This window comes from Microtus ochrogaster, chromosome 7 (assembly GCF_000317375.1).
Source record: "Microtus ochrogaster isolate Prairie Vole_2 chromosome 7, MicOch1.0, whole genome shotgun sequence".
NCBI classification, from domain to species: Eukaryota; Metazoa; Chordata; class Mammalia; order Rodentia; family Cricetidae; genus Microtus; species Microtus ochrogaster.
The window spans coordinates 40,713,336-40,734,275 of record NC_022014.1 but is presented as its reverse complement, the minus strand read 5'-3'; the positions used below and the strand labels follow the sequence as shown (position 1 = coordinate 40,734,275).

At 46.8% G+C, this 20,940-nt stretch overlaps 2 protein-coding genes across 4 annotated transcripts in view; one reads left to right on the top strand and one right to left on the bottom strand.

Annotated features, from left to right (window-relative positions):
- The window catches only part of Larp1 (La ribonucleoprotein domain family member 1), a 50,487-nt gene extending 34,992 nt beyond the window's left edge, over positions 1 to 15,495 (top strand). Inside the window, exons 8-19 of the mRNA XM_005350024.2 lie at positions 439 to 583; positions 2,507 to 2,681; positions 2,786 to 2,955; positions 4,546 to 4,938; positions 5,833 to 5,956; positions 6,051 to 6,256; positions 6,644 to 6,750; positions 7,488 to 7,639; positions 9,078 to 9,222; positions 10,606 to 10,715; positions 10,822 to 10,949; positions 12,069 to 15,495. Coding sequence (XP_005350081.1) covers positions 439 to 583; positions 2,507 to 2,681; positions 2,786 to 2,955; positions 4,546 to 4,938; positions 5,833 to 5,956; positions 6,051 to 6,256; positions 6,644 to 6,750; positions 7,488 to 7,639; positions 9,078 to 9,222; positions 10,606 to 10,715; positions 10,822 to 10,949; positions 12,069 to 12,275 — 2,062 coding nt within the window. The 3' untranslated portion in view covers positions 12,276 to 15,495. The remainder of the gene's footprint in view (positions 1 to 438; positions 584 to 2,506; positions 2,682 to 2,785; positions 2,956 to 4,545; positions 4,939 to 5,832; positions 5,957 to 6,050; positions 6,257 to 6,643; positions 6,751 to 7,487; positions 7,640 to 9,077; positions 9,223 to 10,605; positions 10,716 to 10,821; positions 10,950 to 12,068) is intronic.
- A 404-nt stretch (positions 15,496 to 15,899) lies between these two features.
- The window catches only part of Faxdc2 (fatty acid hydroxylase domain containing 2), a 29,440-nt gene continuing 24,399 nt past the window's right edge, over positions 15,900 to 20,940 (bottom strand). The window contains exons 6-9 of one of the 3 annotated variants that reach the window (XM_013347003.2): positions 19,289 to 19,494; positions 18,811 to 18,916; positions 18,371 to 18,537; positions 15,900 to 17,518 (exon numbers count right to left, since the gene is read on the bottom strand). In XM_013347003.2, coding sequence (XP_013202457.1) covers positions 17,326 to 17,518; positions 18,371 to 18,537; positions 18,811 to 18,916; positions 19,289 to 19,494 — 672 coding nt within the window. In that variant the 3' untranslated portion in view covers positions 15,900 to 17,325. The remainder of the gene's footprint in view (positions 17,519 to 18,370; positions 18,538 to 18,810; positions 18,917 to 19,288; positions 19,495 to 20,940) is intronic. The other 2 variants (XM_013347004.2, XM_013347005.2) reach the window with 2 other exon arrangements.

The window sequence follows — 20,940 nt, the reverse complement described above, 5'->3', positions numbered from 1 at the left end:
GAGAGAGAGAGAGAGAGAGAGAGAGAGAGAGAGAGAGAGAGAGAGAGATTGATTTGACTCAGAGTAGCAGGGCATCATTTCTTTTCAGCTCTACACTAGAGGTTCTCAATATGCCTCACGCTGCGACCCTTTAATAGAGTTCCTCATGGTATGGTAACCTTCAACCATAAAATCATTTTTGTTGCTACTTTGTAAGTGTAATTTTGCTACTGTTAGGAATCATAATATAAATATCTGTTTTCTGATAGTCTTAGGTGACTCTTATGAAAAGGTCAAGTTGTTTGATCCCCAAAGGGGTTGTGACTCACAGGTTGAGAGCCTCTGCTTTAAGCTGTACTGCAGGAAAGGAGTGAGAATGCCAGAGATGTGAGGTTGCTGGGGTGGGTAGGAAGCAGAGAAGGCCCATAGCCCTCAGTGATGCTTTTTTCCCCTACTTAGTGAATACTACTTCAGCGTGGACAATTTAGAGCGAGACTTCTTCCTGAGACGGAAAATGGATGCTGATGGTTTCCTTCCCATCACCCTTATTGCTTCCTTTCACCGTGTACAGGCCCTAACCACTGACATTTCACTCATCTTTGCGGTATGTCTTCTCCCAGGGTTTAGGGTGGGAACATAAGGTTGTTCTGTGAGTCCTGAGTTGATGGGCTGAACTCTGGAAGAGTCCCTGCTAACTACATCTACTGAGTCCCAAGGGGCCAGCATGGGACAGTGAACACTTCACCAGCTACAGCACAAGTGAACGACAGCTGGTCTTGAATGCGTACTCCTCTTCTGCTTTCATTTATACCTTTCAGGTCTTCCTAGAAAATCTAGCATTTCAATAGCCACAGTATCACTATCACAGCCACAAATATTGACAATTATTTAATTACCAGAAACCCCGTTTTAGATTTTCCCTAATTGCTGCCAAACATTGTTAAAAATGATTTGTAGAGATCAGAGTCCAGATAAGATCTGTGTGTTCACTTGCATCTGTCTCTCAACCCTTTGGTTCTTCTCTTGCTCTTTATTTGTTGGATAAATTAGTCCCTGTCTCCTATACAAGACTGCAGGTCCAGTGGCACAGAGGCATCATCCCACATACCCATCTGAGTCCTGAGTTTGGGTAGCTTCCTGTTCTCTTCTAGAGACATGAGAATTGGGGCTTTAAATGACTAGTGTCTTCTTTTGGGTGGCATGTGACAGTCTATCTCCTGAGATAAAAACTGCTTTGGTTATTGCAGAGACAATTTCCTTAGGGGTTGCAAAGTAGCAGTATTCTAATCCTTTCAGTCAACCTTTGCTTAACTAGTTGGAGGAGACACTTAGTATCCGTTAGTTGTTCACTTACCAAGAGGTAGCACAGGAAGGACAGATCTAGGAACAACTTATAGATCCTTCAGAGGTAACTGGTAACTTCAGGACTTTCTCTTTAGCACTGTATAATTTTTTTGTTTTTTTCTTTTTTTGGTTTTTGAGACAGGGTTTCTCTGTGGCTTTGAAGCATGTCCTGGAACTAGCTCTTGTAGACCAGGCTGGCCTTGAAATCAGAGATCTGCCTGCTTCTGCCTCTCAAGTGCTGTAATTAAAGGCCTGCACCACCACCGCCTGGCTTTTTTGCAAGGAGTTGGGGAGGTAACTGCTTGCAATTATTTTCTGATACACAAACAGCATATGTCTATAACATATGGCCTTGTGTGTTTAGCTTTTTTTGTCCTTGGCATAGATTTCTAGAAGTAGGGTAACTGATCCAAAGGTGAATGCAAACTAATTTTAAAGACACTGCATAACCCTTTCTAGAAGTGAATCCTGTGCATTCCCACCCACAGTATCTCTGTTCCTCTTCCCTAGACTGTAATGACAGTGTTATCACGTATTGAGTTTTCCCCTTCCTTCTTTCCCTTGACAGATTTCAAGAGTTCACCTAGAAAATCTAAGCCAGGTGTGGTGCACAACTTTAGTGCCAGCACTTGAGAGGCAGAGACAGGAGAATCTCTTGAGTTTGATGCCACATTGATCTACAAATTGAGTTCCACGATAGTCTGGGTTGCACAGAGAAACCCTGTCTCAGAAAAAGAAAGAGAAGAAATGTAGTCTTCTCTTTTGTACCCAGAGATAACAGCCCATAATAATTTGCCCTGTGCCTCTTAACAACAGTTGTATTATATTGATCTCAGGTTTTCTCTAAATTCAAATGAAAGAATTCTTGTCTTAGGATTTAAATTGCCATCATGGTGGCAGGTGCTTTTACTGTGACAGTCACTGTGAACAGCCTTTGCCTACATCTTAGACATTGGTCTCCTTTGGACAGGTGTTGTCTGGATATTTGGACATTAACTTTCAGATTTGTTGAATAACTTTGATTTTCATGTTTGTACCTTTTATGTGGCTGTCAGTCAGGGAAGATGTGGCTAGATATTTACTACTGCTGCTGGCCTAAATCAGGGGTTTAGGGACCTGGTTGTCTCCAGATCTCTACTTGCCCTAGGTGGTCCTCTTCATTCCTATCGCTCCCCCTCTGCAGGCTCTAAAGGACAGCACGGTGGTAGAGATCGTTGAAGAGAAAGTTCGCAGGAGGGAACAACCTGAGAAGTGGCCACTTCCTGGTCCGCCAATAGTGGACTATTCACAAACAGATTTCTCTCAGCTTCTCAACTGTCCAGAGTTTGTTCCCCGTCAGCACTACCAGAAGGAGACTGGTAGGTGTCCCGGTGGGGGCTAGTTACCTTCTTACCCTCCAGTGTGGAGTCGCCGCGAATCTGGAAAGGACTAGGATGATGAACCCTGCTTTTCCTCTCTCCAGAGTCAGCACCTGGCTCTCCCCGTGCTGTTACACCAGTGCCAACCAAAACAGAGGAGGTTAGCAACCTGAAGACTCTTCCCAAGGGCCTGTCTGCCAGCCTCCCAGACCTGGATTCTGAGAGCTGGATTGAAGTGAAGAAAAGGCCCCGTCCCTCCCCAGCACGCCCCAAGGTGGGTCAGGCCTGGCTTACTTCTGAGGGTCTAAACTGAAAACCTAGGTGCCCTGGATTTTCTGGTCTAGGAATACTGACACAGCCTGTTTCTATTCTTTGGGGACCTCTCTTAGATATCCACCTCAGTTCGTTTGTGACTTTCAACAGAATAAGACCACGCAGGTGTGACCTAGGCTTCTTGTTTGTAGCTATTCATTTTTCGTTTCCAGGGCCTTTTGCCCATATCTGTCTTTGGTCTTCTGTATGTAAGTCCCTCTGGCCTTAGAGTTCGTGGAGAGAAGTGCAAGTCCTGCAGTGATGGCTAGTGACTTTGGGAAGTTGGTGCTTGTATCAAGGTCTCAGTTTCTGTCTTAAGATGAAGAAAGTCAGAGTCAACTACCCTAGAAAGAGGAAAGCAGTACGTGTGTTGACCACAGGGAGATCACTGCCTTCTTTCCAGGCACCACATTTATTTCCTCTACTCTGCAACCTCAACTCCCTCTTTGGAGACCTTTGTTCTGGACCTTGTAAAGTGGCCTCAGAGTTGACCTTGGACTTGTCTTCTATATAATTCTGTCCTATATGTGCTTACCACTATGTCTGGCTCCCTCATCTTCTTTCCTTCTCCTGTCTGCTCATTCTCAGACTATCTCACTGTTCTTAGCTTCAGCCAAGAGAAACATTGTTGAGTAGATAAGCACCTTCTGAGGTCCAGGCTCTGGATGGAAAGATGGGAGGAGAGTAACCCCATTCCTCCTGCATAGCATATCTTAAACCTTAAAAGACATGGTTTGGAGTTTCTGTGGGAAGTGCTTGGCCCATCAGAAAATTGCTTCTTGGATGTGTACTGTGTGGGAGACCTACTTCTGGTGTCAGGTACAGTCTGTCTGTCACCACTGAAATGTTTCACCTTGCCTTTGGCACATGCTGTCTTTTCTGCCTAGCCCACTCTGTTCCTGCCTGTATCCTCTAGTGGCCTGTTCCCCGAAGCTTTTCCTAACCACACTCCACTCTTTCTAGTTCAGCACCCTTCTTGTGCTTGCTAGACCTATTTAGAGCCTTTACTGAACTACAATCTACAATGACTGCTGGTTCACTTTCTCCTGCTGAGCTTTGAAGTTCCTAAATACAAGGTCTTGCCCATTCAGGCTTTCGTACAGAGCCTGGTACTATTGGCTGGGTGCTCACTCATCACACCTTTGCTTATCTGCTGTGGCCGGGATCCAGTCTAAGTACTGAAACGAGGCTATTTACCTGATACTTCCTGTCTGCCAAGGTATTAAGTAGATATGATGGAAAAAGGTTCAACTGTGTTTTGTGTCTGCTTCCAACAGTCAGTGTGTAGGTTATGAAGGTAAACAGAGACAATTGTTTATGAATGACCGTATTACTGAGTAGAGGAGCTGGGCTCCTTTGGGGTGTTTCCTTCTCTGTGAAGCTGAATCCAGAAAGGGTACCTGTGATTTGCTGGTGTTGCCAAGGTTACAGTTGTGATGTTTCTGTACTGAGAGACCAGAGAGCCTCTTGGGTAGTTAGAAAATTTGGTCCAAAAGGCTCATTCATGTGTCAATCCCAGGTCATTCCACTTTGGTGTCTGTCTCTATTTCAGAAGTCAGAAGAGCCCAGGTTTTCCCATCCAACTTCTCTGCCTCAGCACCTTCCCTCTCAACAGCTGATGTCAAAGGATCAGGATGAGCAAGAAGAACTAGACTTCCTGTTTGATGAGGAGATGGAGCAGATGGATGGGCGGAAGAATACCTTCACTGCCTGGTCCGATGAGGACTCTGATTATGAGATTGATGACCGGGATGTCAACAAGATACTCATTGTCACTCAAACACCACCTTACATGCGTCGGCACCCTGGGGGGGACCGCACAGGCAACCACACTTCTCGTGCCAAGATGAGTGCTGAGTTGGCCAAGGTCATTAATGATGGGCTCTTCTACTATGAGCAAGACCTATGGACTGAGAAGTTTGAGCCTGAGTATTCACAGATCAAGGTGAGACTAAAGCATAGCTTTGGACAAGGGCCTGAGGTTCTTGTAACATGGAGAAGAGGAAGGTTGATTGGCCATGTGACTTTGGGCAGGTACCTTCATTATAGCCTTTTGTCTTTATGTATGAGGGGAAGATTGATGATTGTTACTGTGACAAGAGGAAATATGTATGTGTACAGTGTAAACATAGAGGTGACTAACTGTCCTAGCTAACCATTCATTTTGATGTCACACGGTTGGCTAGGCTCTTGTGTAAGATAAAGTAAAAATTTCAATGTTAACTCTAGTCTTAAGTAATCAGACACATAAAAAAAATCTTTTTAGGCCAAGTGGTGGTGGTGTGCACCTTTAATTCCAGCACTTTGGGAGGCAGAGACAGATGGTTCTTTGTTAGTTTGAGCCTGGTCTAAAGAGCTGGTTCCATGACAGCCAGGGCTGTTATACAGAGAAACCCTGTCTCGGGGGTGGGGGGTGGGGAGTCTTTTTAGGAACACTTATTAGTGGAAAATGGAGAAAGAGAGGCTCTTGTGGAGGAGATATTTGTCAGTTTTGGAGTGGCTGTGTTTGGTACTGGGTGGGCCTAGTGGTGAGCTTGTGCAATGAACAAGTAGTAATGTAGAGATGAATATCAGCTGGCACTGTCCACACAGTTGTAGGAAGACTCAGGAAGTGTAAGAGCAGTCTGATGTCTGGAGAGAGAAAAACGGTTAGCATTGACCTCTCTTAAATCAGTACCCTCGTGCCAAGGTACCTGGGCTGAGGGATGGTGATGGAGACTAGAATTCTGTGTATAGACCGGGAAGCTATCCTCACCAGTTTTCTGCCAGTCTTGATTCTGAGCCAGCCAGCGCATCTTCCTGACTAACAACAGCTTCCCCATCTACCTCACATCTACAGCAAGAAGTCGAGAACTTCAAGAAAGTGAATATGATTAGTCGGGAGCAATTTGACACTCTGACCCCCGAACCCCCTGTGGATCCCAACCAGGAGGTTCCTCCTGGACCACCTCGGTTCCAACAAGGTGAGGGAAGGGCTCCTGAAGCCCAGTGTGAATGAGAGGCATTAAGCCCTAGCCAGAGATTTCCTTGCACGTTGACCCTATTCTGCCTCTGCAGTTCCTACTGACGCCCTGGCCAACAAGCTGTTTGGTGCTCCTGAGCCCTCCACCATTGCCCGTTCTCTACCAACCACTGTCCCAGAGTCGCCAAACTACCGAAACGCCAGAACCCCACGCACACCCCGGACCCCTCAGCTCAAAGACTCTAGTCAGACATCACGGTTTTACCCAGTGGTGAAAGAAGGACGGACCCTAGATGCCAAGGTAGGTACTTCAGCTGGGTGGAGTCCTGCCTGCTTTTCTGCCTTGTCTGAGCCAACAAAGGGCCAGGATCTCCACAGGCAGCATCCTCAGGCTGAGAGCTCACAAAGTAAACTTGAGTATAGGCATGGTCTGCAGAGACTGAGGAGGACAGACCAGATGCGAGGCCTCAGGAACGTCTCCCTGCTCTTCCACCTCACCCGTGAGATAATCAGAAAATGCTTTTGTAGTGTTGGGGTTATAGCCCTATTTTAGTGCACAAAGCCTTGTGTTCAACCTCCAGTTGTACCAAAATAAGAAAATGCTTTTGTACTACTTAATACTAAGAACTGCTTGATGTATGTCATAGTTGTAGATGGGTAGAAACAGTTTCTGGTTTCATCTTTACAGATGCCTCGAAAAAGGAAGACAAGACACAGCTCGAACCCCCCCTTGGAAAGCCATGTGGGTTGGGTGATGGATTCCCGGGAGCACAGGCCCAGGACTGCTTCTATTAGGTACTATGGCCGGGCCAATCTGCCTGCCTGTGGGGCACTCACCACATGAATCTAAATCCACGCAGCCATGTGGGAAGCGTAGCGCAAAGCCTGAGAACTGGAAGCTTCTTTACATTTTGTTATTTCATTTTATTTTAAGGTAGGGACTTAACTGTGCAGCCCTCACTGACCTGGAACTTAGTTATATAGATCAGCCTGGCCTTGAGTTCATAGAGATCCACCTGCTCACAAGATTCTGCCTCTCTGTTGCTGAGATTAACGACATGGTATACCACCATAGACTACCACCATATCTGATTGTAAAGATACGTTGTCATGACAAGACTGGGTACCGTCCCCAGCACCACAGTTCAGTGACTCAGCTACTCAGTGTAGGGCTCAGGCACTTTTTAAATTTACTTTTGCCAAATCTAAAAGTAAGGTCTGGAAGTCACCAGTCTGTGTGCTTGGCTTCCCACGGAGATGGTGGACACTAGACGTAGGTAAGGAATTAAGGAAAGTATAATACTGTGAGGTCCTTGGCATTGATAGATCTCTGCCACCCCTGAACCAGTGTCCCAAGTCCTCTCAGAACCTCTCCCAAGGTAACTGTACAGAGTTAAAGCTGTAGGTTAAAGCTAGTACAGTACAAGACTGCGCCCTGGCTGGTAGGTCAGAAGGACCTCTCCTAAACTTAGGGGTGGGGCTGAGTGGGAAATTTCTGCCTGGTGGTGCCATCATTCTTGTGACTTCTATAGCTCCAGCCCTTCAGAAGGAACACCTGCAGTTGGCAGCTATGGCTGTACCCCTCAGTCATTACCCAAATTCCAGCATCCTTCCCATGAGCTGCTCAAGGAAAATGGCTTCACACAACATGTCTACCACAAGTATCGGAGGCGCTGCCTTAATGGTAAGTCAGGGCTAGCCTAGCCCCTGGCAATGCTTAGGGACTGATCCAGTGCCCCAGAGTATAAAGGCTGGAAGGGCAGAGCAGGCAGCAGGCTACTTTTTCTTTTCTCCCTCCCCTCCCTTCCCTCCCTTCCTCGCCTTGTTTTTGATGCTCATGGTGTTTGTTCAGATCTTCTGCAGCTAGCTTATTGCTACATCTCACTCTATGGTAGAGGTTTTGTAGTATTTTTTTTTTTTAATATTTTTTTGAGTCAGGATTCACCTATTTTTGAAGACCTTTCTCACTTGAACCTGAATCTCATAGATTTGACTATCCTGGCTGCCTGCTAAGCTCTAGGGATCTGCCTGTGCATGTAGTTCAGGCCAGTCTTTCTTTTTTTATTTCTTTTTACCTTTATTCCTTTTTATTTTGTATGTATGAGTGTTTTTCCTGTATTATGTTTAAGGGTTGGATCCCCTGGAACTGGAGTTAAGGAGATTGGGAGACACATGTGGGTACTGGGATCAACACTCAGTCCTCTGCAAGAACAGCCAGTGTTTCCAACCATTAAGCCATCTCTCTAGCTCCTGTATATTTTTTAAGATATATTTTTTATCTTTTGGGTTTTTTTTTTTTAATTTCTTTTTTTAAAAATATATTTATTATGTATACAGTATTCTTGGTATTCTGCCTGCATGTGTGCCTGCAGGCCAGAAGAGGGCACCAGATCTTAATACAGGTGGTTCTGAGCCATCTCTCCAGCCCCCAGGCCAGTCTTTCTAACTAACTTGAACTGCTGCCTCCATCTCCCAAGTGCTGTATTTTATGTATATGAGTATTTTACACACATGTATGTCTGTAACATGGGCATACCTGGTGCATTTGGAGTCCAGAAGAGGGTGCTGAATCTCTTGGAACTAGAGTTACAGATGTTGTGAGCCACCATGTGAGTGCTGGGAACCACACTGAGGTCCTCTGCAAGAGCAGCCAATGCTCTTAACTGCTGAGCCATCTCTCCTATATGTATACTTTTATGTTAACATGTTCTACTTGTTAATACTAGTTTTACTTTGTTGAAAAGTGATTTATTTTAGGCCTTGTTCTGCCTGTTACTCTTAAGTCAGTGGTTCTCAACCTGTGGGTCTTGGCCCTTTTGGCAGCATGGTGTGTGTATCAAATACCAGATACTTACATTAACAAATCATAACAGTAGCAAAAGTGTAGCTGTGAGGCAGCAAAATAATTTTATGGTTGGGGTCACTACAACACGAAGAACTGTATTAAAGGGTCGCAGCATTAGGAAAGTTGAGAACCAGTGCTCAAAGTGATAGCAGGTGAGACTCAGAGCTTGGCAGATGACCAGGTCAGAGGCCAGTGCTGCCAAGGCCTGTGGAATAGGCAGTTCTGAGTGAACAAAGGGCAGTCTGGCCTGACTATCGTCTCCTGTCTTTCCCATCAGAGCGGAAGCGCTTGGGTATTGGCCAGTCTCAGGAGATGAACACCCTTTTCCGCTTTTGGTCGTTCTTCCTCCGAGATCACTTCAATAAAAAGATGTATGAGGAGTTCAAGCAGCTGGCACTGGAGGATGCCAAAGAAGGCTACCGGTGAGTGGGCCAGTGAGTCAGCTGCCAGAGCTGAAATTGGAAATTTAAAGATGAGCAAGGTATTTACATACTCAAATTTCAAAGCTTTAAAGGTTATGTGGTGTGTTTGTATATACAGGTTTCTTTATTCTTTACCCTTTGGCTCCTTGCTTTCCTCAGTTTTGCCTTTATGCCACAAGCAAATCTATCTAAATGAGACCAGGGATGCCTTAGCACATAGGGTAGACTCTTGACTCCTGCCAAAAGCAGAGGGTCATCTACAGAGCACTGTGAAACACACAGTATTTGTAAATGTGGCCAGTCATTCACTGAATTTTTTTTCTCCCCCACCCCCCAGACAGAGTTTCTCTGTGTAGTCCTGTGACATGTGCCACGCCACCCCCCCATTCAGTGTATTTCAATGGGAACTTTTAATAATATAAGCCCACTGTAACAGTTACAGAGTTTTTCTGAACCACTTCTTTAGAAGTTTCTGTTTGGCTTAATAGTGCTTCTGTGAGTAAGCAGAGTTTCTTTGTGTCCTGGCAGCTACTCCCAAATAACCACTCAGAGACTTATTAATTAAATGCTCAACCAATAGCCCAGGCTTGTTACTGTCTAATGGTTACATTTTAGATAAACCCATGTTTATTATCTACCCTCTGCCATGTGGTGGTACCTTCTTTCAACACCTTCATTTTGCTTCTCTCTGTGGCTGCTTACAACTCCTCAGACGCTGCCTTCTTCCAGCACCCTCTGTCTTGCTGTCCCACCTGTACTTCCTGCCTGGCTGCCGGCCAGTCAGCTCTTTTATTAAACCAATCAGGCTGCGCCTTGACAAAGACACATCTTCACAGTGTACAAAAAGGCTGTTCCATAATAACTTTCAACAGTTTTGTGTTCCTGTAAGATAGAAATCTGTATTTTTGTTCATTTCTTTGGTATCACATTTCTAGTGGTAAACTTTCTGACTGAAGTAAATAAAGAAACCTGCTAATTGGTATGGGTCAGAGAGCTGGTACAGGGATGGGCACATGTTCCTGTGAACATATAGACAGGAAATAATTTTTACTTCATGGGCTGTAAGTCTGTTGGGGCTACTCTTCCTGCTTTTGGAGCAGAAAGCAGTAGTTAAGAGACAGAGCAAGCCGATCGCTGTGAGTGTAGGATGTGGTGGGCAGAATTGGCTGAGCCTTGGCAGATTGAACACTGTGGCTCTTCAGGGCTGGTGTTAGTGCACTGCTGAAGGATTTTCTGTGGGCCTGCCATGTTTCCGGTCCAGGATAGTTCACTGTCATAACTGTTCCAGAATTCCTTTACTAGGCCAGCAAGGTGTGTGCTGTATCACCCCCCCACACACACACCCCCCATGCTACAGTGCTCACTAGCTTTTGTCCTTTGCAGATACGGTTTGGAGTGCCTTTTTCGATATTACAGTTATGGTCTGGAGAAGAAGTTCCGACTGGACATATTCAAGGATTTCCAGGAGGAGACTGTGAAGGACTATGAGGCTGGTAAGAGTCTGTTAGAGCTGCGCGAGCCCTCCTGGGTCTTGTTGTGTTAAGGCCCCACCTCTCCCTTCATCTCAGCCCAGCTCCCCACCTCTGCTTTTCCTCACAGGCCAGCTGTATGGATTAGAGAAGTTCTGGGCCTTCTTGAAATATTCCAAAGCCAAAAATTTGGACATTGACCCCAAACTGCAAGAATACCTCGGCAAATTCCGACGTCTAGAAGACTTCCGAGTGGACGTGAGTGAAAGCTTCTCTTCTGGCTCCTAATTGTCCTGTAAAGAGCAGCGTCCCTCTTGTGAGGTCATGGTGAGAGTGGACAGCAGGTGCTCGCTAGAGTTGTTGGTTCCCAGCCTCCCTCCTGTTGTCCTTCCCTTCGTGTCACAGCCCACCTGCTTCCCAGGCCTGCTACTGCTAGCTTGTGTCAGGACCAGGACCAGCTACCCTGATAAAATGTACTTGTTCCTTCCTGGAAAAGTTCAGAAATTTGTAAATTAATGTCCAATTCTCCATTGTTTGGAACAGTGCCATCCTGTGGTGAGTCTGGGTATTGCTTCCGAATAATCAAAGGCTGTCTTTAAAGTCAGCTTAAGTGACTCATGATTGGTACCTGTGCTAAGGGGTGCTTGGGAGTGTACCTCAGTGGTAAGGTACATGTTTAGCAGCATTCAAGGCCCTGGGTTGGCTGACCATCACCAAAGAAGACAGAAAAGACTTTAACCAAAATTTATAATGTAGCTCTCTCTGTTGTTCTCTTGAGAACTTTGAGCAGAAAGTGGCAGGTGTAAGTAAGTAGCAGCAATAGCCGTCAGTTATTTTTCAACTGATACTGTTTGCAGTGTTCAGACTAGTAAGCCCACTAGGCTTGTGTTCTTACCCACTCTTTGGGGAGGAGAGTATGTTCAGAGAACCTGTAGGTAACTGGGTACTTTTGGTGACCTTTAGTTAGGGCAGACAGTCTTCATTGTTGACTTGTGGGCTTAGTGAGGGCTAGAGTAAGACAGTCCCAGTGTATGTGGCCCTGTGGAGCCAATACATGCACCATGCTGTATGCCACCACAGGTCATCTCCTAAGTAAGAGACCCCTTCATAGAAGGGGACAAAAATTTGTAGGGTCAAAACCTGGTCTTCAGAACGTAGGCCTAAATATAGGAGGTCTTTGACAAATTACTTGATCTGTTTGGTCAGTTAACCTTATTTCTGGTAGTGTCAACATGAAAGGACAGGATGATCCCTACTTAATTTGTAAATCAAACCATTGTCTACCTTTGGAGGTCCATGGAAAGGAGGCCTCTGATTGGTCCTGGAAAGTGGTGTGACTAGTACTCTCTCTGACCACTTGTGACTCCTTTATTACAGCCCCCCATGGGCGAGGAAGGCAACCACAAGCGACACCCAGTGGTAGCAGGAGGCAGCGGTGAGGGCAGGAAGCGGTGCCCTTCCCAGTCTTCCAGCAGGCCTGCCACTGGGATCTGCCAACCCCCTACGACACCTACTGGCCAGGCTACTCGGGAAGATGCCAAATGGACAAGCCAGCACTTGGACACACTGACTTTGGGAAAGTGAATGCCCAGAAGCCCCCTGGGGTTTGGGATAGAAGGGGTGGGGTGGGCGAGGATCCACGGGGGTGCCCAGTCCCAGGAGAGTGGACAGAGAAGGGACAGGCCTGGAGTTACTAAGATAGGCCGTTGCACTAAGTAGCTGTGTACACCATTTGGGCTATTAGTGGTGCCCCTGGGCAGGAGCCTCAAAGTCACCCCTTCCCCTTTTGTCTCCATGACTTCCATCTTAACTTCTAAGGGGGGAGGGAAAGGGGGGAGATTTTTATATATATATATATACATACATATATATATATCAAGTTTTAAATTATTGATAGTTTGTCTGGATTACCAAAATCACTCTTCAGCCCTTTCTTGCGGCTGTTAGCCGACCTGTGTCCCTGCCTCTTCCCGCTCCCCTCCAGCCAACTATGCAGCCCACCAGAAGACTCTGGCGGTGCCCATGAGCCCCAGAAGCACCAACCCCTTGATCAACTGGGGTTTGCCATCACCGTGTCCCCTGCTGTTCCGCATACCCTTCTGCCACCTCTGGGGGAAGGAAACCAAAGGATCTCAGAGTGGGGGTCGGGGAGTTTTAGCCTCTCCTGCCCTCCCCCCCTCCCCAGCCCAGAGACGCTGCTCACACCAGAAGAGACTATTGAAAGATGATTTATTTTATTTTTCGTCTGATCTTTCCATCCTTGGGAAAACAGAAAAAAACAAAAAAACAAAAACAACCCCAAACCAAAAAAAAAAAAACAACAACAACAAAAAAAGAAAAAAAAAGACAAAATCGACCATAAAAAAAATGACAAAAAAATCAGAGCCCACCTAATCCATAGAAAGTGATGTCTTTACCCCTCCTTGGAATTTTTCTTCTGTTCTGTTTTTGAAAATAATATTTTTTTAAAAGTTGCCTTATTGTGGAGCGGGAACCTGAACTAATGTCCAAATGCCTGTTTTCCTCCTCGAGCCTCCGAAGAGCTCCACCTGCCTGGGATGCCCCTGGGCTTGGACTAACTAGAATTTTCCTTGGGACTGAGTTGCATGTACGGGGCCTCCCACCTGGAGGCAAGAGAGTTGGGGGCAGCTCAATCAGAGCTGTGCCCAGGACACTCCTGTTTCATCGTCTCAAGCTGATGTCCTGTGTCTGCATAGGCTGTCCTTGTTCTGTTTGCTGTCGTCTGACCAGGCTCACCCTGCCCTTCCTCGGAACCCCAAGGCCAAGTTTGCTTCAGACTGTCATAAACAGAGTTGATCTTGTCTGGCACACATTTGTCCTCAGCCTGAGTGTCTCCCCAACCACAGGGCAAGGAGGTGAGCGTCCACTGATGGCCACAACTTAGATCTGTGTCTGACCTCAAGGAGGTGTATCTCACAATGTGGAGAAAGGTGCCATTCTTCAAGGGTCTGGCGTGATCTTCCCATCTTAATACCCCACGACCCCCCAGCAAGCCATCTGCCCACCCTCTCACTGACCCTGCCTGAGATCAAGGGGTGAGAAGAACCGAGGGCTGGGGGATCCTGCCTTTTGGTGACGTCCTGTGGCAGGAAGGTATATGTGGACATAGAGTATACCTGACTTCTCTTTTTAAGCCACCATCTGCCTGAGCTGCCCTGCACATGCTAGAAGAGTGGCTGGAGGCTGCTGTTATCAGGAGTCAGGGAGGGTGATGAAGAATACAAGCTGGGGGAGCTGAATGCTCACCCCCCACACTGGAATCCAGGCAGCGCTAGGGCGGGGGGTATATGTAATCTTGCTCAGTTACTGAAATTTGTGTGGTCCTCCTCGAGCTCCTCTGTTGTCCCAAAGGCTGGGACTAGGACACAGCACCCCAGGCTGGCAAGAGCTTGCCCTCTGTTTTTGGGTACCTTGTTGATTTAACTTGTGCCCTGCCCCACTCTGCCCTCCCGGTGCTTAGTATGTGCAAATCCCCCATGTCAGCTCCTGTGACTTAGTTCTCAAACGGTATAGGAACAGGATCTGCTAATGGGATCTGAGACCTTCCCCAAAGTCTGGTACCTGCCCTATGGTACACCTTCACCAAATAGTGGGCTTCCTTTCCTTTCCCCTTTCCTTTCCATGCTCAGCCCTGTACTGTATCCAGTACCACAGAACCTCAGTGCTTTGAGGCCCAGGGTGGGGGAAAGTTGTTCCCATCTAGACTATCCAGGCTAGGTTTGCCATCTTCCGGATCCTCTCAGGCCCTCTGAGGGAGGAAGCCCCTTTGGGGCAGGAAGGCAAGGCTATCATCTCAACACAGGCTGAGGAGGGGTGGGAGTGAGTGTGTGTGTGTGTGTGTGTATTTGTTGTGACATGTTAGGAGTTGACGTTGCAGAGTAGTTTACATCTTCACCTTCTGAAGACACTTGAATTTAGGACCGATGTATCTGTGACAAGTATTCCAGGAGTGGCAGGGGCCAGCAGAGCAAGCCACTTCCCCATCACCATCTTCCCACGGGATCCAAGACCTAAGAGAGGCAGCCTGCCAAACTGAACCTCCTTCATCCTCTGCCTGTACAGGGTTGGTCATTGGCCTGGGCCCAGCAAGGGGCAGATTGTGTTCTGCCCTCTGAGCCTCAGAACAAATGCACTTCTCGAAGAGAAGGCTGCATGGTCCTGCTCTAGCCTGGACCCAGGTTCAGACAGAGGTGCTGAGCCCCATGTCAGGTTGTTAGATGTTTTTGTTCTGTTGCTCTTTCCCACTCCTTTCTGATGACATTTAAAAAGGAAAGCAAGCTGCTTGGAGGGTCTGAAAGCAAGGGAAAGGATGTGAAGACAAGGCTAATGGTGGAGTGTACCAGAGGCTTGGGTTACCTGGTCCTTAGGATGGGAGCCCCAGAATACCTCTCTTGTTAAAGGGCCCCTGGACTCTCCCCAGCCCCACTCTCTCCTCCAGCTGTGGTGATGGCAGAGGCAGAAGAGAACTCTCAGCCCAGTTCTCACAGGAGAGGAAAACTCGTCATGGGCTTTTCAGAGAAGGTTCCACCTTACGCTCGTACATTGTCTTTACCATGTGCTAGGATATCACATTCAACAGGACAAAAAAAATGTAAAATACTTGAATGAGCTTGTATCATAACATTAATATTATTGAGAGTGTCTGCTTCCCAGGCTGAAGTGATTCATTCATTATTCTGGTCCTGCTCTAGTCCTTTGTAATTGGTGATAATTATTATGCTTTTCTTTTTAATACAAAAAAATGTATAAAAATAAAAACTTGAAAAGGCAAAAAAAAAAAAAACTGGTTGGTCTCCCATCCGAAACACTGCTGTTGGGTGTTAGAGTGCAACCTGGTGTGTGCCCCCAGGTAAGAAGCCCACACTATCTCTGCATGAGCATAGTTGTTGTGTTTGTTTATTAAGAGTTTCTTACTGTCCAGTGGGTGGGTGAGATTGCCAGGTGAGCCATGCTCACCTCAGTCACAGTCATTAGGGATGAGCTGGCTCCTTAGTTGTGGGACCTTACTTTCTAGTGCTTTATAGTGTGTGTATGGGGAGGGGGCAACACAATATTTATTTTTATTTTTTTAAATATTTATTTTATTTATTATGTATACAATATTCTGTCTGTGTGTATGCCTGCAGGCCGGAAGAGGGCACCAGACCTCTTTACAGATGGTTGTGAGCCACCATGTGGTTGCCGGGAATTGAACTCAGGACCTTTGGAAGAGCAGGCAATGCTCTTAACCACTGAGCCATCTCTCCAGCCCCTCTGTTAGAGTTTTATAGAGGCTTTATTTACATGCTTTGTCACGCTTTTATGGAGAATTAAGACCTTATTCACCAATATTAGGCCTTATAGAGACAGGCCATGTACTCTTGACAGTACTTCATCATCTCCATTTTTTAATTGGCCCTGCCCCCTTGGATGATGCTACAGAGAGTATTGCTCATGAGAAAGGGAATGTCTGTCCTCCAGCGATGGGGGTAAAGTGGAGGAGTGGGTTTGTATTTGGGGAATCCAAGAGCACAGGTTACCAAGGCCAGAGGGAGCTGGGACTGCCGGCAAAGGGCTAGGTTGGCAGCTGACCCAGTCTTGTCTTGGCCTCAGCATCATGGGATGAAGCCCTGTTGTGGAGAACTGGCTTACTGGACATTGACGTTTTGCTTGCTGCGTTTGTCTAGGCTGGCTGTGAACTGGACCTAAATCTCCAGAGCAGCTGTGAACTACAGTACAAACCGCTGTACCGCGTTGTGTGGATTTTTTTTTAAGGTATTTAATCTACAATAAGGAGTTTTGACTAACCTTGAACTGAACATGTAAGACTGGCACAGTTGTGCAGAGATTTCACAAATGGTAATGGTGGCAGCCTTCCAGATCCACCTTTAACAGTTGCCAAGTTCTTGGGATCCCAGGGTTCCCAGTCACAAGCTGTCAGGAGAAGAAACCCTGCTGCTATAGCTCACCGTTGATTTACCATTTAAAGATTGAACCGTGTGTTCTCAGGGTAATTGCTGGGGGGAGATTTTGGGGGGATTAGAGAGCACTGACTTGGGTCCTCTCCCACATGAGACCAGCCTCAGTTTAAAACAGGTTAAGGCACGGGCCAGGGTGCACATCACATTGAGAAGCTCTTGTGGGCTGTTGTCCCTTCTAAGCAATTTGTATCTTTGGAGGACAAAAGTATCTCATGCTTTCATGGTGGGAAGTGGGGACCGCATCTAGCATGTCAACGCATTTGACCTGTGACTACCAGGATACCCTGGCTTTGGGTATAAGAAAAGTTTTTTTAATCAGTAATCTTCCAGTCCTACTGTCAGCTCATTGTCCCTTGGGGGAGCCAAGTGTGGTAATTGGAGCAGAGGATCGAAGGAGACCACCAGGTTCTTGGTGACTTTCCTTTGACTGGCCTCCAACCCAAATAGCTAGTTCTTTTTCCCTAAGTCAACTCCTGGGCCCTAGGTAACATGATAAGTAGTTTGGGGGAAGCTCATATCCACCCTTTCATGGCCTTGTCCTGGCAGGAAGCTTGTATTTTTCCTGTATGCTAATGGTACAGTCCTTAGAGTATGGTAGCAAAAGGAGGCAAGTTGTTAAGGGCATCATGGCTCCCAGGCAGTCTCCACACCTTCTACTTGTGAGGGAACAGTTGGGATGGTCCAAGCAAACTCTCCATCTTCTTGGGAGGATCAGGGATGCTCTCTGAAAGTGGGGTGAAGCCCAGCAGGAGGACATGTCTCTCATAGGCCTTGGTCTGCTTAAAGATGATGTCAGTCCCATGCAGGTGATCCAGCACTCCCAGTACCCCATAGCACTGATTGAACCTGAAGGAGGGAAGAGAATCTCCCATTTGAAATTGTTGGGAAGCTGTGCTTCTCTCAGCCCTCCTTTCCCATGCTTAGCATCACCATGTTGTCCAGCTGTAACAGTAGAGCCTGGAGCATTTGAAGTCTGTTGGAAGGTAGTTTAGGGTTTTGTTATTCTTGAGACAGTTTCACCAAACTCAACTGAAATTCACTATGTGCAGCTGGCTTTAAACTGACACTATTTCTGCCTCAACTTCCTCAGTGCTAGGATTAAAGTTGTGAGCCACTGTGTGATTATTTCTGAACTGGAGGACTGAACCCTGGGTCTTGCACATGCTAGGCAAGAGCCTGCCAGCTCTCTTCTGGGTATGATGCATGATTACTTAAAAAAAAAAAAAAAAAAAAAAAAAACTCAAACCAGGCGGTGGTGGCGCATGCCTTTAATCCCAGGACTTGGGAGGCAGAGGCAGGTGGATCTTTGTGAATTCAAGGCCAGCCTGGTCTACAAGAGCTTGTTCCAGGACAGGCTCCAAAGCTACAGAGAAGCCCTGTCTCGAACCCTCACCCCCACCCTGGACAAAAAGAAAAAAACAAAACTCAAAACCAAGAAAAGAGCCCACATTCCATAAGTTTGCCATGTTTTTAAGTACATAGGTTCTGAGATGATTTAAAGCTCAAGAGATTCAGCAAACTCAAATAATGGTTAACATTATGAACTGCAGGAAGAAACCTGATATCAGGAAAAAAGATGATGGCCCTACCTAGTCAGCATCTTCCTGTAGTCAGGTATACTCCCTGACTGGCTCACATTTAGATGGAGACAGCACTGTCCACAGAGACAAGAATTGAGAAAGGGTGCTGTTGGCTTACTTGAGATGGTGGTAGTCATGGAACTCAGGTGAAGGCAGGAAGGGCAGATGGTAACCACAGTGCGAGATAGTGGTGATGATGAGAGCAAGGGACAACCACACAGTGATGGAGGACAGATGAGAGCCCATTGCTAGTGGACCCACCATAACTGGCAACATGTTGGAAACCTGTAAGAAAAAGGATGGTCCTGGAGAGAGCCAGCTGGACGTTCACTCTGCCCTGCATGATGCTGCAGGGAGACCTTGAATTGTAAATTAGATAGCTCAAGTTAGTTTCACTTCCTCTTCAGCAGAGTCAGTGTGTAAAAGGTTGTTGGGGAGAATAAGAACACAGTGGGCACCTGGCACAGCCAAGAGATGGCAGCTATTCAGTGGGAAGAAAAAAAATAAAGGCAGGGAACTACCAGCATCCACTTCTGGGGCTCCAGGGGCTGTATTTACCACATGTTCTATAGGGTGGGCATAGATTGAGATCACACCAATGGGTGCTGTCCATTCGTGATGTTTCTTGTGAATTTTCTTGTACAATGTTGGGTGGTGAAGGAGCCTGGAAAGATAATTTATAGTTGGTAATTGCCAGCTCACCCTTCTCCCTCCTGAGCAGACAGCTCATCAGGAAAGAAAGGTGAGAATGAGGTTTACATCTGTGGAGCTGGCATCTACTCCTTGCCTCTGGGCTGACGATGATGAGGCTGACAACCCCGGTGGTAAAGTAAACTGATGTCTGAAAGTGGATGGGAACTGACCCATTCTCTCATACTAAAGGCAGCTTTCCCTTCCCTTGGCATTGTGTCAAGTTGGAGAATCAGTTGTGTGTCTAGCGATTTTGGGGTAGGGCCTGAGGACAGAGACCACATGGTTTAGTGACTACTGACCAGGGAGCTGTGCCAGGGTGAGGCCAGCTGTGCACATAGCTCACCGGTGTGAGTAGTAGAACAGGATTTCCTCCACGAGGGTGAAAAAGGCCAACTCCACAAGGAACCAGTGAAAGGTGGGAAGCTCTTGGCAGCAGGGGTCTCGCCTCCACTTGAAGAAAGGGTAGAAGATGACCAGCATGGGAAGAGAAATCATAGTCTGGTTGAAAAGAACTGTGCAGATAGACTGCCGCAACTTGACGGGGTCAACCTGCCGGAGGACAGAAGGAGTGGGGAAGGGGCACACATGAGAAGTAGGCTTCTACCTAACCTGCTCAGGGTAGGCTTCTAGGAGTCACTGGGGTAGTCCATAGGTGGGCTGGCAATGTGAATGGTACAGTTCTGTCCTCGAGAATGCCCCGCCAGAACACATGCTCTGTGGGCCAGGATCCACCACTGCTGAGTTCTGGCCCACAGAACACCTAGTGCTGTGCTTGCTCTCCAGGGACAGTGAAACAAATACCAGTTAAACACGGAGAGATAAGCAGCGATGGTGGGCTCGGCCGTTTGTTTTTGTTCTTGTTTGTATTTCAAGATTTCAAACTCATAGAGATCCACCTGTCTCTGCCTCCTGAGTGTTGGGGTTAAAGGCGTGCGCCACCACTGCCTAACAGGCTCGGCCATCTTTTTTTTTTTGTTTGTTTGTTTTTGTTTTTCAAGACAGGGTTTTTCTGTAGCTTTGGTGCCTGTCCTGGAACTAGGTCTTGTAGACCAGGCTGGCCTCGAACTCACAGAGATCCGCCTACCTCTGCCTCCCGAGTGCTGGGGTTAAAGGCATGCGCCACCACCACCCGGCAAGGCTCAGCCATCTTGAAGCGTTCCAGAAGAGGTCTATGTGACTTCAGAGCTAGCTGGACTGCCGAGCTTCACAAAGGGAACAAGGCATCTGCATGGGTGTGAGGACAGCATGGGCTGGTCCCCAACCTCAGCTCGCTCTACTTGTGGCCAACCCAGAGAGGCTGAGCCGATGACAAACTTGTCCCAGGAGAAAAGACTAAATGGTTGCTTTTGATTGTCTGCCTAGCTGGCAGCCTCCACCTAGTGCCCTGGTGTCTGCAGGATCACTGTTGGGAATATATGACCTGAGAATTGGGCTGACAGAAACAGGAATGAGGCAGCAGAAGACTAGAAAAAATAGTCATCCATTGTCTCAAACTTGGAACAATTTGGAGAAAGTTATACAGTTTAAATGGTTGACGCTGAACTATGTAGATGAGTCTATATTTTTCCTACATTTCTCTCTGTTTAAAATTCTCTTACTGGGGCTAGAGAGATGGCTCAGCGGTTAAGAGCATTGCCTGCTCTTCCAAAGATCCTGAGTTCAATTCCCAACAACCACATGGTGGCTCACAACCATCTGTAATGAGGTCTGGTGCCCTCTTCTGGCTTGCAGGCATACACAAACAGAACATTGTATACATAATAAATAAATATTTTTAAAAAAACTCTTACTATTAAATGCTTGGGGGAAAAAAAACAGCCAAGAGGAAGGACAGAGACTGCATAGCTAGTTGAGGGTCTGCAAAGATGACTGGGGCGGTATAGACAGCTCTGAGTGTGTGGATGACGGGCAGTATAGACAGCTCTGAGTGTGTAGATGACGGGCAGTATAGACAGCTCTGAGTGTGTAGATGACGGGCAGTATAGACAGCTCTGA